The sequence below is a fragment of the Chamaea fasciata genome, unplaced genomic scaffold (assembly GCF_029207755.1).
Source record: "Chamaea fasciata isolate MVZ Bird 193981 ecotype frontalis unplaced genomic scaffold, bChaFas1.0.hap1 SCAF_4, whole genome shotgun sequence".
Lineage (NCBI taxonomy): Eukaryota > Metazoa > Chordata > Aves > Passeriformes > Sylviidae > Chamaea > Chamaea fasciata.
The window spans coordinates 58,711,447-58,729,351 of NW_027094089.1; the positions used below are offsets into that span (position 1 = coordinate 58,711,447).

The following is a 17,905-nucleotide window of genomic DNA, read 5'->3' on the forward strand; positions in this document are numbered from 1 at the left end:
ACAAAAATTGCATTCTAATAACTTTTGCTTTCTTCTGTATCTACATTGCATACATTTTATGCAGAAAGACAACAAATATATGTATTTAGGAGAAAACATGGTTTTTCCTTATTTCTGGCTGCATGAGCACTAGTAAACCAGTATGTGCCATGATTTGTTCATGTTTATATTTCAGTGACTAAATGTTATAAAGTTCAGCAGATTTTGTGCCTTTTTGTTCATTCCTAGAAGTTTCTATCAGCACAGATGAAAGGCATAATGCAAGCCTTATTTCACCATTGCTGTAATTTTTAGTGATTGGTTGAAATTTTGGGCTTGGTAGACTAAATTTGTTCATTCTGTATGACAACTGTGGCACTGAAAGAATTATTTTTAACAAAAAGTATCTTTGTTAAAACTGTTTTACAATCACAGTAGAAACTATAGCTTAAGCTTTCAGATTTTAAATGTTTTCACTTCGGGCATGCAAGGAAAGCATTTATGTTAGAAGAATTTGTTTTGTCTAAAGAAGTTATGATATGAGGTTGAAGGTATCTGAGGGTGGTTTTTTCTGCCTCCTGTAAAAGCAATTCCTTCAACTTTGAATGTCCTGTGTTTACAGTAGAATTTGCATTGCATTTTGGTAGTACTTGTCATTGAAACCTTGTATCTTATCTCAGAGCAACTGGCTGTTTCGTTTGAACATTTGCAAATCAAGTGACAATATTTTTCAAGGCTGAACTCTTAAGAGAGATTTTTTCAAGTAGAAGTTTAAAATACTTGAAATTTGGGGTTATATACTAATTTTTTTGCTAGTCAAGAAGTATATAGTAAAATTAATGTTACTGAGCAGTTTTGCTGCATAAAGAATATATTTTAAATTAAATTGTGTTATCTCAAATGCATGTTCTGATTTTGAAATCAAACCCATTTAAAACAATGAAAACATTGGAGGTTTTTTCCATTTCTATTTTTGGTGAGTATGTTACATGAATATATAAATGTATATTTTCTTCCCATATATTGATGTTCATTTTTGCCCTGAAAGTTAGCATTCAGTATTCATGTATAGGATTCTGTGAAAGTAGTTTCTTCAGAGTATTAACTGACCAGACTGTAACTTACACAATTTAATGGAGGTTTTGAGTTCCAGTCTAACATAATCTGCTCATACAACTGGACTCAGTGAAGCCACTGAAAGTCAGAGACTAATAATAAAGCAGGAGAATAAAGAGTAATAGTTAAGTTACTCTTAGGTCAGAATCTCTAAAATGGTGCATACTTTCATAGCTGGAACCTTGCACAGATGGAATAGAAAATAGACGGATAAAACGAAGCACTACATAGAAATCCATGGACTTCATTGACCAGTTGTCACTTTCTCCATAGTATCATAATTCCACTACAAGTATATAGGAAAAGACGTCATTTACTTGTGAACCAGTTGTCTGGTGGATAAAAATAGTTGTTTGCATTTTGCAATCTGGAATTCTTTTTTAACGTAAATGACACTAGCATTTATTTGTCTGTTTAAGAGGTAGTTAATATATTGCACTAGATTCTTTTAGAGAAGCATTTGAGCACAACCAGCATGTAAAGCTGAGTTTTGAGTATTTCAAACTCAGTAATTCCCTCTAAGAGCAAAATTCTAATATTTGCAATGATTTTCCTATTTTAAGGGGATATATCATGGTTAATTGAAGGAGATTTAGGCTTAGATCATCACAAATTGAATTACTTGCGGTTTATTCTGAATTTATTCTGTATATTCCATGTCAGTCTGGAAAATAATGTTTGCTTTTGTTGTATACTTCAGGGAGGTTTTTTTGGCTTTTGGGGTGGGAGTGGTTTTTTATTTGTTTTTTGGTTTGGTTTGGGGGGGGTGAGCGTTTTATTTGTTTGGGGGGGTTGTTTGTTTGGTGGTTGTTTTTTAATTTGTAGCATAATTTCAAATGTGGCTTTGGATATTTTTGTCTTCCAAAAATCTAATGGAATATTCAAAACTATTAATTTGATCAATTCTTTGAAAGCGAAACAAGCCCAACAAAACCAACCAGCAAAGCAAGCTGCTATGCTCCTAATAAAAACCACTTGCATTGTCCTAATTATAACAGGGATGTTAGGAAAGAGAGGGATGTGTTTCAGGCAGAAGAGTTTGCTTTGTGGAAGGATTTGTGAGAAGCCAGCTGATACTTGTTAGCTCTAGTGCAGCTATAACACCCTCTTTCCAGTGTTTAGAAACTTTCCAATTATATAATCTTTCTTTTTTCCTACTCTTTACAGAGTAACTCTTCAGCCCAGTGTTCAGAAAAATAAAACCTCTGAACCTTGCATTTCTGACAGTACAGACATTACTAAAAGAACTACCAGGTCTGCTGCAAGAAAAAACACTTTAAAAAGGTGAGAGTTACCCTCTTTACAGATCCTGTAACTGTTTTCTAGGCAAATACTTCGAGCTGTTGTATCCATTGCTGGCAGGAGCTTTGCTATAGTTCAGCTCCTTCTCCTAGCAATGGAAAGTGAGAAAAAATTACATGGTTTTTGTCAGGTACTGAGAATATTTGGTACCTTACATCTTAGGTAATTTATTTATGTTGCTCAGTCTTCCAAGTTTAAGAATATTATATAGTAATTCCTCATGTGAGTGAGAACTACTGAAGATGATGGATTTTGGTAACAGGAAAACCCCTCTGCCTGGAGTAAGAGATGGAAAAATTCCTTACAGCATTGTCAAAAACTAGCCAGGGCATGAAGTCAAAACTAGCAAAAATTCAGTGGACAACTGAAATGCAGTGGTTGTGGAAAGGTGAAGTGTATGAAAGACATGTGTATACTGGTATGAGATTTTGGTTTTTTTACTGAGAGCATAGCTGAAAATCTGAACTAAACCTGTTTGGTAAACCTTAATGAAATTCTAAATTCTAATGGATTTATGCAAGACTGAAAGTGTCTTTTGGCCCAGAAGCATATGGCCAGACTACTGCTATGTATTTTTGTGTATTCATGTGATCACATCCCTCTGTGGCTACTCTCCAGATCATTATAGAAGACGAGCCTGAGAACATAGTTTAAAACAATACCCAAACAATTTCCATTGCTTACAATTTACTAGAATTTATCTTAAACTCTTAGTGAAAAACTTTCAAGTGGGTCTGTCAGGTGCTGAAGAGATTTTGACTGGGAAGAGTAAAAGATGGCACATAACTACTTCCTATGTTATGCAACTTGATTTATAAACATCATTGAAAATTTAAGTTGTTTTGCAGCTTTTTCCTCACTGAGTTCTTCTTTCTCTTTCTTCATCCTGTTGCCTTGAAGGTAATAAATTTATGAAATATTCTCTCTGTTAGTCCGTGGAAATAGTGGACTGCAGTAAATTATATTCAGAGAATTTTTAGTTGTGACTTTGTTTTGATTTATTGAACAACACTTAAAAAAATACCTTTTTCCCAAAATAAATCTTTTACTAAAAATCAGTTTTATTTTTCCAGGTTTTCCTTTTGGTTGGTTGGGATTTTTTCTCCATTTTGCCTAATTTTCACCGTGTCAGTTTTGGTCTGAATAGAATTGATGGGATTCTGCCTGCTGTTTTAATTCTTTGTGCTTCTCCCTGTTTTACCCTAACCTGCCTGCAACATTTTGTAGCTGCATTCATGCATGTGTGATCTGAAGAGAGATTTTCATTTCTTGGAGAGCACTTCTCCAAGCTGACCTTTGTTTTGTGTGATATGTGAATACCTATCCTTAGGAGAAAACAGCAGAGTTCACAGAAGATTTCATTAATTTTGTAAGAAGTCCTTTAGTGTATTGCCAGATCTGTGATTCTGATGGCCAAGGACCAGGTCAATCTCAAACTTTTTAAATTACTTCCTTCATATTTTAATGGACTTCCTAAAACTTCTATCCCAAACACTTCACAATATCCCGTTTCTTCTAACTTTGGAGGTCTAAGAAATCCAGTTACTTTTGTTTCCATCCAATAATCAAATTTGTCCTTGTTCTGTCAGTTATGGAGCTCTTAATTGTTTTAAAATCTGAGAGGGCTAATTGGGTGCTGGTCCCTCTGAAGGGTGTTTTGGTATGATCATATCATTTAATGGATTTAGAGTGCAGTACCTCGTTGTTAGTCTTGTAGGTGTCCTTTTATTTTTCCTGTAGCATTTGAAAAAGTATCAGTCCTTTTTTAAGCCTTTTCTTTTAAGTTTAATTCTTGAAGTATGAGCAGTTTGCATTACCTCAAAGTGCTCAGATTCATTAAACTTAATCCATATCAAGTGGATTGCAGGGTAGAGCATAATTATTTCTACAGTATTGACATCCTACCTTAACCAACATTTGTCTTTGTTAAGACTTCATTTACTTCACTGAACTTCTGACATTACTGTGTATCCTTATTCTTTCATTTTCTTTCTGATACATTCCAATGGAAACATCTTTCATCATTTTTACATCAATCTCATTTGCTGCTTTATGTCACTTTAGTGAATTCTTTCTGTATGTGAATCATACTTGTGACCCATCCTAATGCAGTATAATCTGCAAAGCTAGGAAATTAATTTGCCATTTCATCCTTCAGACTGTTGGAGAACTACCATGGATTGTCTCCAAAATGATTTTTCAGCCAAAACAGCTGTTTACAGCTAAAACACTATTCTGGCTTTTTAAAGAGAATGCAGGGAATTTCAATCCTATCTATTACACTCATTGCACTTCCTTTGTGGAACATCTTTAGACGTCATCTGGCTTCTATGAAAGAAAGTACTGATGGACATAACACATATCTTGTGATTGAAATAATACTGTTTCTGAATTGCAGGAAAGTACACTGCTAGCCTGTAACCCAGTTTTTCTGTGGATGTCCTTATTTCTCTGGTTAAGACATCTTCCTTGTAAATTTGCCAGTTACCAAGAAGTTCACGTCTGTATTTTAACAAGGTGCATACTTCACATCCAAACCAACTGAGCTATAATAAGACACAAGTTAAATGGTCTTTTCCATGTTACCACACAAAACAGAATTAAAATTAAACTTATAGTAAGTAGTTGACTAGAAATGAAATCTTAAGTGGTAAAGGCATTTTGCTGGGTAGAGGTGCTTAAGAGAAGCAGGTAAAGTTATTACAAAAATTATAATGGGGAGTATGGGGTAAAAAGTATGAAATATGTATAGAGGAATATCACAAAATCTAAATAAGAGGAATACACTTTAAAAATCTCATATGCCTTTGCTTTGCCAGGTATTACAAAGCTGTCTTCTACACCCTTGTTCAAATACTGAAAACTGCCTGCAGCATTTCAGAGTTTTTCTATATATAATCTAAACCTAGCTTTCAACAAATATTAATGTTTCTGTCCTATTCTTCCTACTTTCCCTAAGGTCTGATACCTCAAAGGGAGAAAAAGAAAAGGAATGCTTTACATAAATGTGATTAATTAAATTATAGCACTTTTAATCCCCTTTTACATTTCTGTATGGAACAGAATTTTCTTCATGTTATCTGTGATCAGACCAGTCTGTGCGTTCTTGACAATGATACTGCTGTGTTATTAAATGCAGTGACTTTTACTTTTTCTTTCTTTGAAGAACCATTTGCTCATTTTACCTTGCCAGAAATGCTTGCTTGAAATACATACTGAGTAATCTTTAACTATTTTCCTCAAATATGTTTTATTTCAACAGCCAGTCCATGACAAAGACTAGAACAGTATTGCGTTAAATTTCGAATAAGCCACCAGTGTTGAAGAGGATATTCAGGAGTGAAGGGGATACAGAGGGGACTTGATGCAATTCAAGGAAGATCACTTTGGCTCTATTTTTCAGCAAAAAATGAAATAGAACAATCTCTTTCTTACTTGTAGAATAAAATGAACTGTCAACATGTTTGGTAGATCTTTTTCTACCGTGCTAACACTTTCTCAAAACCAACAAAATCTACATACATTCAGACTCAGGTGTAAATATTTAAGCTCTCTATTATAAAGAGGGCTTGCTAGTATGTATGATGCATGTGATGAATTGTGATGGCAATCACTTAGGTTGCTGACCACCAGATGGTGGGGGCTTTTAAGTATATAAATCTGTGTTGTCCATTTGGACTGGGCTGAAGTCTTCACTTGAGTCTGAAAATCAACCACAAAAGCTTTTTTCCTAATAATATTGGTACTCTTCTGTGTTGACTGGCTGTTCTTTCTTACTTTGCATGAAGTTTTTTATGAAGCTGCATTATTGAGTCCACCAAAGAGTGCTTTATTGTCAAAGGTTGTGTAGTTTATTTAGGAAAAACTAATTGTAAGTGATTGTTTTTAATAGTGACAGTTTTTTAGTTGTTCACAACCAATTGCTCTTTGAACTAGTTATAACTGCTTTAAATCTGGTATGGTTTTAAATGGGAGGAAAAACACTACCATTTAAAGTAGCACTGATGTTGAAATGTCATTATTATTTCATCACTGAAACGTTACTGTTTCTTTTCCTATCAAGTCCTTTAATGAAACTTTACCATATATGAAAGGTAAGAATTACCCCCAGATTTCATTGGTAACGTGGACAGTGCTGGTGTTTAGCTTTGGGACACTTACTGAGTGCAGCACACAAAAAACGGAAAATAAGAGTGTCATACAACTGAGGTAGTGGAATTCAGGGGCAGATAAATTTTGACACCTAACACTTCAAGAACTACAGTTTACCTCTGTTAAAAAGCAGTGTAATTTTTAGAGGAATCTGCCTGCGACTGAAATTTTCATCCCCTACAGGACTACAGTGGGTTTTTTTCCTACTACTTTCCCCATTATGACATTTCAAAACTGATGTACCCTTGTCCACCAGCTGATGGTTATAGCTGCATATCCCTCAGATGAGGGCTTTACCACATAGCCTTAAATATGAATCAGTTATCTGTTGATTTAGTGACTCTTACAGTAGAAAGTGGAGGAAATGGAGAAATCCGAAATGTTAGTAATAGAATAACTGAAGTTTTTGAAGATGCAGATTACCTCTGTGAGAGAGGGAAGTTTATTTCAATGAATGCAAATGCTCAGTGACTAGTTTCAATCTATATCCTTTTAAATGGAAACTAAGCCTTCTGTTAGGCTGGTGACATTTGAATGCCAGTATGAATATCACAAGGTGTTTTGAAAACATTTTCTAGCAAGAGAATCATGAATTGGAGAGGAAACAGGATGTGAAATATAAGTTAGCTTACAGGTAGCATCCAAGTGCTTAGATAGTCAAAATCTGCAAATATGAATACAAATTAAAAAGAAAAGGTTTAATACAAAATAAAGGACCACTGAAGGCTCAAACTGAAAATATTTTTTTGTTGTTTTCTTCTTAAACTTCCTTTTTCACCCCCTTTTCTTTTAGGTAAAAAAGCATCTAAGAGAGAAGGATTGATCTCATCTTGATAAGGCAATTAAAATTTCTTGCAGTTTGAATTTGGTTGGTTTGTTTGTTTTGTGGGGGGTTATTTGGATTTTTTGGGATTGTTTCAGTTCAGGGGTTTTTCGGTTTGGTTAGGGTTTTTTAGTGAGGGTTGTGTGATTTGGGTTGGGTGGGTCTTTTAGTAAGCCATTTTTGCTCATGTACAGGTAACCACAATAGTAGGTCTGTTGTGCAAATACGAATCTGTTTATTTTTGAACAAAATTCTCATCTTGGAAGGCAAAAGGCATGCAAATAGTGAAGTGAGAATCAGAATTAAGATTTAGTAATATTTACTGTGTTTGACTTTGCCCTTCTCTCAGCTGACCTGCTTCTTTAAGCATCTTTTTTTTAAGCTAAAAATAATTGGTCTTTTTCTCACTCCTTCCAAATTCCAAATCGGAGTTTGCCTCATTTAAAGTAACCAGCAGAGTCATTAGCACTTCCAGGTTCATCAGAAGTAAATTTGCATAACACAAGTGCACAAACAATAGCAACTCTAGCTAAACCAAAACTGCATGTTTGGGATCAATGTGTTTCAGTATACCCCATCCACCATCCAGTATCTTAGTGAAAAACACATAAATGTCAAAAGGGATTTTACATTTGAACTTTCCAAACAGCCTTATACAGAAAATTAACTCATTACCTCATTGTGCTCCATCTGATTGTACTTCTTAGTTTGTTACAAATTTTTATTACTTTTTCTAACATTTTTAATATACCATACCAAAGGTGTCTTAGGTACAAGAATGAAGAGTGGGAATGAGTGAGGAAGTCCTTGGTTTCTAAATTTTTTCTGAATTGTGAAGTATTACGTGCTAAAATGGAATGTGTTGTGGCAGCTGCATTGCCTTTGTATAACAGGGTAGCTGAATTAAGTTATTTCTGCAGCCATCAGTTAGGAGATTCTCCTTCGAAATTCTTTCCTCTTTCAAATATGTGACAGATGGATTCTTCTTCAATCTCTTAACTCAAAAGACACTACATTCTCAAAAGCTGTAGTATTTTGGGTGAAATTGCTGCTTTACATTACAGCATCAAAAAAACTCAATGGTAACCTAGACCTTGTCTTTTTGCCCGAGTATCACAGTAGAGGAAGCACAGCTGATGTAAAAGAGTAAAAAATTGTAGAAAAAAACCAAAACAGTTCACCAGTTTGTTGCACTGCAGTTTTTATATTAATTGTTTGCAGACTGTCACACGTAAACTCATGTACAGGCTATCAAGGTCTAAAACTTGACTAATCAGTACTGTTCATCCTGATTACACTTAAACTGTATATTTCTAATAATATTTTTTAACTTGGATTGACAGAATGAAAGTTTATTTTGCTGAAGGTATTTTTAAGATAAAGCTTCATTTATCTTGTAATAGTAATCAGTTCAATATGCATTTGTGTGTCATTGAAAATACTGCAGATTGCATTTGATTTTTTACAAAATACTGAATAGTGAGAAGTGTAAGCATGAATTGTATAAAATTAAAAGTAATCAGAAGGATTTTTCTGTTTTATTTCCAGTATGATCACAAAGCCATATCTGGATCAGACTGATGCATTTGTACACTGAAAAAAACACACCACACTCAGCTGCCTGAAAACCTTTAATTAAACCACAGATTCTTAAAATACATTTTTAAAATTTAAAAAACAGAGACTTTCTGGCTCTACATTTCCAGGAACTCACATTGGAAAACAGTACCTTTATTTGAATTATTGGGGTAGTGTTACACAGTGAAAAAAGCACAGCAAGAGAGATCAATGGGGTTTTAGTTATTATTTCTCCTTTCTCTTTGACTATATAGCATGAATTTTTAGAAACAGACATTGTCTTAAATAGTCCATACTTCCATACTTACCATGACAATGAAGACTTCCCAAAAGAACTAAATTTTTAGGAACACTGATTTTTGCAATAGCACTGGTGCTTGCCTAGCTAAGTCTTAAAAAAAAAAATCCAACAGCAGAAAATAGTGACCAATTGAAATACTTATCACCTTTACCTTACCTATACTGGAAAATGCAGAATTTGCACACATCAGGCAGAGCCTGTTTGACAAGCAAGTAAACTTCTGCTTGCCTCAAAGGTAGAGTTTTATAGTTGGAAAATCTGTGTTCTTCCGTTGTAAGGTGATCCTTTCCAAACTTACTTGAATGTTTAAGCACCTTTTCCTAACACACAAGCTGCCTGATGAAGAGTGAATGGTGGGTTTTGCCTGGGAGAACACCAATTTATGCATGTGATATCCAGAGGAAAACACAGTTTAGCCATATCACATCATTAGCAGTTTTAGGAGTACTGGCACTGGGAAGGGGAGGGCAGAGGACTAAAAGAATCCCACAGAGAAAAGTTGAACAGTGACTCAAGACAATTTCATTGAGAAGAATAATCTATTCACAGTAGTTCTGAGTAACTTCAGTTTGGGTCTATTTAGCCTCTTTTGCATTGCAATTTCTACATTGCTTATGTAAGAGTAGAAGAAAACATGCTATAGCAAAAAGGATGTGCTGTTGTACATGAAATCTGAGTCTGGTTTTAGAGAGAAACTATGCTCTAAACCTACCTCACCAAGGGTTTGTTAAAGAAGTGATGTTTTTTACTTGCACATCTGGCTTTGGGGTTGGTTTCACATGGATGTTACTGACTAAGAAGTCCTAAATATGGAATAAGGCCGAGAGAACATAGACAAGGGTGATGCTTTTGAAGCTCAGGGAGTGATGGACCAGAGCAGTTGCAAAGATGAATTTATCTCAACTCAAAGGGAACATGGTGTAGCCTTTGTTTTGGACAAATGGTTATCAAAGTTTGAGTGGATTAACCAGTGCATCTTTAGTAAGAATGAAGACCAGACCAGCATGGGGATAATGAATACATAGAATATAAAAGCCAGACAACTGCCATAAGAATTTCAAAGAGACCAATGGACTTCAACTGATCAACCCTCCCATTCCTTCTTAACACCTGGGGACACATAACATGGTGACAAGTGAGGGTGTATTTCATAGGGACCGGTAAAGGGAGTCATTCTGGTGTTGTGATCAATCTGTGTACTGTAATTGCTATATTAAGTATAATCCTATGTTTTTGTGTTTTCAGTATACTTTATATCACTCTAAACCAGAAATGCCTTGTGACATGAACCATCTTGAAGTGAATGTGGTCTTAAACATGACACCCTCCATCCATGGGATATTTCCAAGAGCCTTGTCAAGTGTTGGACAAAGCAGGTGGAAGAAGACACCTAGAAAGTCTGTCCTTCAAACAGCTCCATGTCCCCCCCTATCAAAGTCTGTCCTGGTTCTCAAGGCTGATAAAGAGTCCAGACAGGCCAAGCCACCACTGGTGGTTTTGATCCCTCAGCTCAGCATGTGCTGCCCGCTGCATAAGAGCACAGCAGCAGATGAAAGGCTCTTCTGTGTCACTAGCCTCCAACTCCCAGCTCTTCTAACCATGCCAGTTGCTGCAGCTCAGTTACAGCACTAACAGGATAAAGTGGCAAATCCTAAAGTCCTTGTACCCTGACAGCATAATGGGAACAGACCCTTGGCATCAGCTGTTACTAATGCAAGAAAATCCAAAGTGAGAGTGATGCCAATAGCAGGAGGGTAAATAATGAAACATACTTCTTTCCCTTGTGAGCTTGCTTTTGCCTGTCAGTGCTTTGATGCCATTCTTTTAAATTGGCAGAATAATTCCATTGTTTTCTACTCAGTGGAAGGGCTCAACCTTCTTGTTATCCCTCCTTCAAACACAGTTTTTCTACAGACCTCCTTGTATTTCTTCCCGAGTTCACATTCTGCTATTACTAGATTGATCTTTCACCATTCTTCCCAAAATGGCATGCTCACTGGACTGAATCTCTAGTCAGTACTTACAACACAGGGTATTTGTCCTGCTTTCATGCTTCTAGGTGCTTTTTGACCATCTCTTTACACCAGCATCACACCTATTTTAAAGTGAACTACTGCTTAATGTTGATTTTTTGAGTTCTATCTCTTTCTCCCACTGATCAGACCTTTCCAGCCTCTGGTCTTCCCTCACGCTGGTGGCAGCTTCATTGAAAAGATTACTAAGTTTTACTTTTCCCACAATAGCTTCTAAAGTTCCAAATCTTTGTCTAGAGCTAGAACAAACTGAAAAGGAGCACTCAATCCATAAGCAAGAGAAATAGAACCAAACAACTAACAAATATAGAATCCCTGGATCAGAGTATGTCAGCTTATCATAACCTTTCTGTTACTTTTATATTTTGGCAGAGCTATCCTGCTGATTTAATTACAGTATGCAAAATTCAGTATCTTCCATTCAAACAGTAACTACTGTACAAATCTCAACAGAGGAACTACTATTGCTAAAAGCAAGAAACAGCTTATTAAATCCTGCTAAATGTAAAACATCTGTAGAGACAACAGAACACAGATTATTAATAGTCATACTATTTAGTTTTACTAGTAACTAGTTTAGTTACCTAAACAGCGAAACCAGAAACTTTACGCAATTTATTTAGGGCCGGCTCATCTCCAACATAACACTGTCATTAAATGTGATGCAGTATCTATGCTGCACTGAGCAGCTATCTGCAACACTTGTATCACAAATTTTAAAAGGCATTTGTTTTCAGAGAAATAAAATGCTGCTGAAGATAAAATGTATTTCAAGTTAAATTCTAAGTAACACAGCCAAGGTGTAACAGTTGTTACTTCTTCGAAAGACTGAAGGCTGTCCCCCTCCAAGCACAAACTGTCCAGTACTTGCTCAGCATATGCTACTCAAAAGAGAAAAAAGGTCTGATTTCATGCCCATTATTCAGTGATTGAAATGTACTTTTTATGCAAAGATAAAAATGTTTCACATTCAATTATTGATCCACTGATAATGAGTCAGCATTGCATTTCTTTCAACACTGTATGTGTATATATATGCGTGTACATACATACATATATTTGGTTTTTTATATGAATGTGTGTGTATGTGCCTATGACAGCTCTGGAAAAAAAAGGAAAAATTATGTGGAAATTGTTTAATATACGATTAAAAATAATGGCATAAGTGTACTAGAGATACAGTATTTGGGTTTGGCCCCAAAGCACACTTATACCCTAAGGCCTATTTTCCTGCAAAAAAGGTGTAGCCAGCTGAAAGCTCATTTCCTGTGGGCTCAAACGCCCAATATTCTTATTTATCAACTCAGGTTTTTTTTACTTCTGAGTCTTTTTATTCATTCTTTGGTGGTCTTATCTTAAGCACAGACATTTCTCTCTTTCTTCTAAAGGCACTTTTATATTAATATACACTTGCCAATCCCAAACCATTGGACTGCATATGATTCAACTGAACTACATCGTATCAACACTATCACATGTAACTGACAGTCATGAAGAGAGGTGAATTCCTTTCTTTGCAAACTTCCTGCGACTTACATGAATCTAAAACTTAAACCTGAAATGTAGCAGTTTTTTCTAGGCTACTCACTACATTAATCCAAAGAGTAGCTGGTAGTGGTGCATTAAAGAATAACATGACTAAGATCTGCAACACAATTTAATCTCTTCTTAATATGCATGCCATGTTCTACGAGTGTTTGTGTATATATTTACACCTGCTGCCAAAGTCCGTTACATGAAGGAGTAAAGCTACACCAGGAGTGACAGCAGCAAATCTGTGCTTTACAGATATAGCTATTTTGGTACCTTCAATATGACATATGAGTGAAATTCACAGTTCTGTTATCTCAGCTAGGCAAAGAAATCGCATCATTGTCATCACTTATAATTAATAATTTCTTTTGTATACTTGGATATATCATCAACTAGAGAAACTATTAAGCTGCATTCAAGTCTGACAGACTGAAAAATAAAATTGTCACACATAGGTGCTCTAAGAAACTTCTGGTTTAAGCAGTAATCAATTACACTAGACCTCATTCTCACAAAGTTTTGGACTAGATGCGTTGTATTTTTTAATTTTGGTTGGTTGGTTTGTTCTGTTTTTGATTAAACAGTCTTGTAACGAGCCTTTTTTCCTTTTAACCAGGAGTGTAACAGTCTGCTGACCAAAAGTGGATTATACAGATACATTTTCACATGTCCTTTAAAGGACTCCCCAAAGAACATATTTGTCATTGTTTTGAAAGGCAGATCAAAGTTAGAGGAATAAACAGTAACTTTGCAGCAGCAGAAAGGAGACTGAAAAATAAAACATCTCTCTCAGCCTTCCCAGAGAACAGTCAGAACTAAACTGAATGCATCACAGCAGACTGAGCTCACTAGCACAGCAAGCAAAGATTTAAAGTTTTAGTAGAAAAAGGGAGGGTTACTTTTAAATATATGAACACTTTCCTTAGCAAAAAGAGGTTTTAGTAGAAGAGAAGGCTACATTCAAAACATGATGGGAACTAGAAGGAAGCCCTCCAAAGAAGCTCTCCACATCTCTATGCATACACTCACCCCAGCAAGTAAAAATGTAAATAAAAATGCTGACACATTCTTCCCTGTCCAAAATTCTGACACATTCTTCCCTGTCCAATGGGAAAATGGGAACAAGAAGGGAAGAACAACGAAGAACAAGAACTCCGCAGACAGAATCACTTCTATTCTACATTGATTAAACTGCCAGTTTTGGTAGAAACAAGTAACACCTGTAAAAAGGGCTGCATCACATGAATCTTAAACAGCAGTGATTTCAAATAACTTACTTGTGACTACAAAGTGAAGTGGTCGTGCATTATTTCATCAAGTTCAGTTATTCAAATAGCAGCAGCATGGGTTCCTTGAACACCATCATTTTGCTTTTTGCACATTCTTCCTACTACAAGTCAGAGCATCTCTATGCCACTACAATGAACTTCTTGCAGAACACAAAATCTCATGTTATAGCAAAATGTCATATAAGTAATTTAACAATGTAAAAAAAAATCCTTTGGGCTGAACTACTCTGCAGACCGTCTGTTTGGAGCATATAGAAATGAGTCTTTATGACTACATCCTATTTTAGTAAAACCTTATCAGCAAGAAAAGTCTTTTAAGCTTTAGAGTACTCTTAGAGATTACTCCAAAGCAAAACTTTTTTTTCCTTTAAGTTTCATCCACTATTTGCTCTCAAAGAAGACTGCTTAAAAGTGAGGCACAGAACTGGAAAATGTGAAAGGTTTATAGTCATCTGCTTTCCCAGTAAATTGAAAGAACATGTTCAAGTTGAGCAGGCATTTGAAGATTCCTGTGAGGCTGACAGCTACTTCCAAAATGTCCAGTGTGCTTGTCCTCTCATTTCTTTCTGTCATCACCTCTGGCACCATTTTGTTGTTTCTCTCAGATCCCCCAGAATGGCTCTCATTGTCCCCTTGACAGGAAACAGAAAATCTGGCCAAGATTGTTAAAGCTGCAATGAAACTACATTGCATCTCATCCCCAACATCACAAATTTCTTGGTAAGGCATGAAACATTTTTGTTTGTAGCTGTTTCTGCTAAAATGAAAAGCTTCCTTAATAATACAGTTGTGTCTTTAGATCAAAATTCCTATTTTACTTAATCTTCAAAGTAATTGCAGACTATATCTTGTTACTGAAGTAGGACTTATGGTTAGGTGTCAATTCAAAGCATCTGTGCTGCCTTGATTTTAAAGATCACCTTCACTAGAGATGTTCACTTTTTTTGGTAAGTACAGATTGCTGTTTAGGGTTTGGGGTTTTTCCCCCACTTTTTTCCCCCAGACTACATCCAAATACGAAAAGCTTCCACTGATCACTCTGACTTCTTAAAATAATACCTCAAACCCAAACCAATGTGCACTTTTCTTTATTTGCCAAACTCTGAAGAACTGCAGCTTGCGACTGTGTGAAATACACACTTCACCCAAAGGAAAGAGCTTTCAAATGTACAGTGAAACTGAGTCCCAACTGTAGATCATGTTGTACAGTTTACATTTCTCCATGGTGCCATGGGGAACTTGATATAATCTTTATATATACATTTTTAAACACTCTTCCCTTTAACTTCATTTGACTCCCAGTAGGGAAGTACTATAAGCCTTCCGATAGGTTTCACAAATGGAGGCAGACATTAGAACCTGTGACAGGATCCCAGTCCACCCATATTTCCTTACCCCAAATCCATTAGCAGACAGCTGCAGTCATTCCACACTAAACACGCAAACAACTTTCCAGAAGGAAACAGGCTTCCTAAATCCAAACCAGCATAGAACTGGTCTCTTCATAGTTACAAAGTGACTTTGAGATACTACCATTCACTATGGGTCTTTAAGCTAAAGCCGGAAAATCCTCAGGGTCATCAGGATTTGGAGCAACAAGCTGCACCTGTAAAGAAAGAAAATAAGTTTTATAAAAATGAAAGCATTTCAAAAGTATCATCTGACAGCTATGTACACATATTTTACCCTCAAAAGGGTTCATCCATCTACTCAAATGCTACTTCTACTCAAATTGTATCCATCTCTATCACAAACTTTCATCTCGGAACTTATGACTGCTATAATTTCTTTTCAGTGTAAATGTTTTTATAATGATGCCTGGAGAGGACCAGAAAGTCACAAGTTCTGCAGCACTGAATGAAGAAAAAAGTAAAGCAGTCTCAAGCAAAATACTGTATATTTTTAGAAGCAGCATTACTATATTTTTACATTCTAGAACTACTGGACATATTGGGTTGTAGTTTTAATCTCTCTGATCTGTTACCATAAAGAACCTTTTTCTTCCAGATGAAACAAATGCATCAACACTTCCATATTATTCTGAAAGTTCCTGGTCTTAAAGCATTTTAGTCACAGTAAAGCTTCTGTTAGTATGAAGAATGAAGATGCCATTTTCCAGTGTACAAATGCTTTTTTTTCCGAAGGAAAAATAAGTAGAAGTTTTTTATAATGGTTATATTGAACATATGAATCATTCTGTAAGATCACAGATTTACTGATTTCTACTGTCAGTAATCAAAGTACTACTGTATCATGCCGAATTTTTTAAGGAGATACAAGCCTTCAGTTATTTTAATTACTTCCCAATTTATATCAAAACTCATTGCATCATTTCCTCTAGATAGCATCAGAGAATCTAATAATCAGACCTTTTGAAGTGTGCTAAGAATTGTGAGCAATCAGTATTTAGTTTCAAGTAAAATAATATGGGCCAGGAACTCAATATGCACGACAACATACTATGAGACAGGAATTAGAAACAAGTCTGTCACTACAGAAATCAAAATTCCACACAGAAAGGGGCAAGACACACACACAAACACCATCAACAACAGGAAAAAAAAAAACAAGGAAAAAAAGAAAGAACAACCAACAAAACCATAAAATCCATTACCACTACTTCTGGTCGAGGTCCTTCAGGTCTTCGGCCACGACCACGACCACCTCTTGCTCCTCTTGATCCACGGCCAGGGTAAGGAAGACTCCCAAAATTAATATCCAACTGAGAAGTTATATCATTCACTGGTTTTCTAAAGACATGAGAATCATCTTCAAACTCTTCTTTTTGCAACTGAAGAGAAGATCTGGTTAAAGCCTACAGTTTCCATGTATGAGCTTCTCCCTTCCCAGATATGCATTTACACTTATATTATAGACTAAGCAGCAGATGAACCAGGATGGCATCTGGAGTAGAAGACAGGCCTTAACTTGCACAGGGTTTTAACATAGATGAGGTAATTGCTGCTTCCCAGATGCCTAGGATAGTTCTTTGTTGGCTCAGAGATTCCTGACAACAAAAGCTTCTCTACCAACTCCATAATACTGGAGAGGTTTGTCAGAAATACAGTCTAGGTTTTCAAAGGGACCAGGGCATCAGACTTAAGCTACTTACTTCTACAGTCATCTCCAAGTAATGGATAAAAGGCCATACCAAAGCTACTTAATTGATCTGTCTATCTATATGCCTGCAGCTATGAGATTACTGTGGTTTTAACTGTGTTCCTAATAGCTAGTGCATGTCAGACTATAGCCCAGCATAACTTTAATGGGGACTGTAGTAATGACAAAGTATATGTTAACTCATCCCTTGCAATGACAAATCACTTACTCAGTGTCTAATTCAGGGATTTCACTTGCTTATGTTACACAGGTCCTGTACCTCCTGTTCTGTGTCCATTTTAACAGTTTCTCCTGATACTTCCAGAACAAAAACTTTATGGGTAAAAGGAACAGAAACTTGTCTGTACTCTTCACACATCTGTATTCTTTCTTCAGAGTTTGTGGAAGGTACTCTCCCCACCCCTACCACTACCTCTCTCAGAACAGAAAGAGGGGATAATGGCAAGTCTAAAGACCAAAAAAGTCTTACTAAAAAGAATACAGACTCAATGATCTAAAGTGATTAAGCAAGTTCTGATGTTAATGTGTCAACTAGAGAAAAGATGCATATTCATAAATGCACCTAGACTTCAAGGATCAAAATTCCATTGTGCTATACTATATGCACATACTTCTGAAAATCTAAAATCTAAGTCAGCTATAATCTGAAAGAAGCTTCCCCTCTCTCCTCAGGACCAGT

The 17,905-nt window shown here is 35.9% G+C and overlaps 2 protein-coding genes across 9 annotated transcripts in view; one reads left to right on the forward strand and one right to left on the reverse strand.

Annotated features, from left to right (window-relative positions):
* CDC14B (cell division cycle 14B) overlaps positions 1 to 16,343 on the forward strand; it is a 58,771-nt gene extending 42,428 nt beyond the window's left edge. For 2 of the 7 annotated variants that reach the window (XM_066181680.1, XM_066181684.1), the window contains 2 exons: positions 2,263 to 2,379; positions 10,497 to 13,525. In XM_066181680.1, coding sequence (XP_066037777.1) covers positions 2,263 to 2,379; positions 10,497 to 10,539 — 160 coding nt within the window. In that variant the 3' untranslated portion in view covers positions 10,540 to 13,525. Of the gene's footprint in view, positions 1 to 2,262; positions 2,380 to 5,659; positions 7,289 to 10,496; positions 13,526 to 15,901 lie in introns of those variants that run through there. The other 5 variants (XM_066181683.1, XM_066181685.1, XM_066181681.1 and 2 more) reach the window with 4 other exon arrangements.
* HABP4 (hyaluronan binding protein 4) overlaps positions 15,179 to 17,905 on the reverse strand; it is a 38,151-nt gene continuing 35,424 nt past the window's right edge. The window contains exons 6-7 of one of the 2 annotated variants that reach the window (XM_066181689.1): positions 16,721 to 16,897; positions 15,179 to 15,712 (exon numbers count right to left, since the gene is read on the reverse strand). In XM_066181689.1, the coding sequence (XP_066037786.1) occupies positions 15,656 to 15,712; positions 16,721 to 16,897 (234 nt within the window). In that variant the 3' untranslated portion in view covers positions 15,179 to 15,655. Of the gene's footprint in view, positions 15,713 to 16,494; positions 16,898 to 17,905 lie in introns of those variants that run through there. The other variant, XM_066181688.1, reaches the window with a different exon arrangement.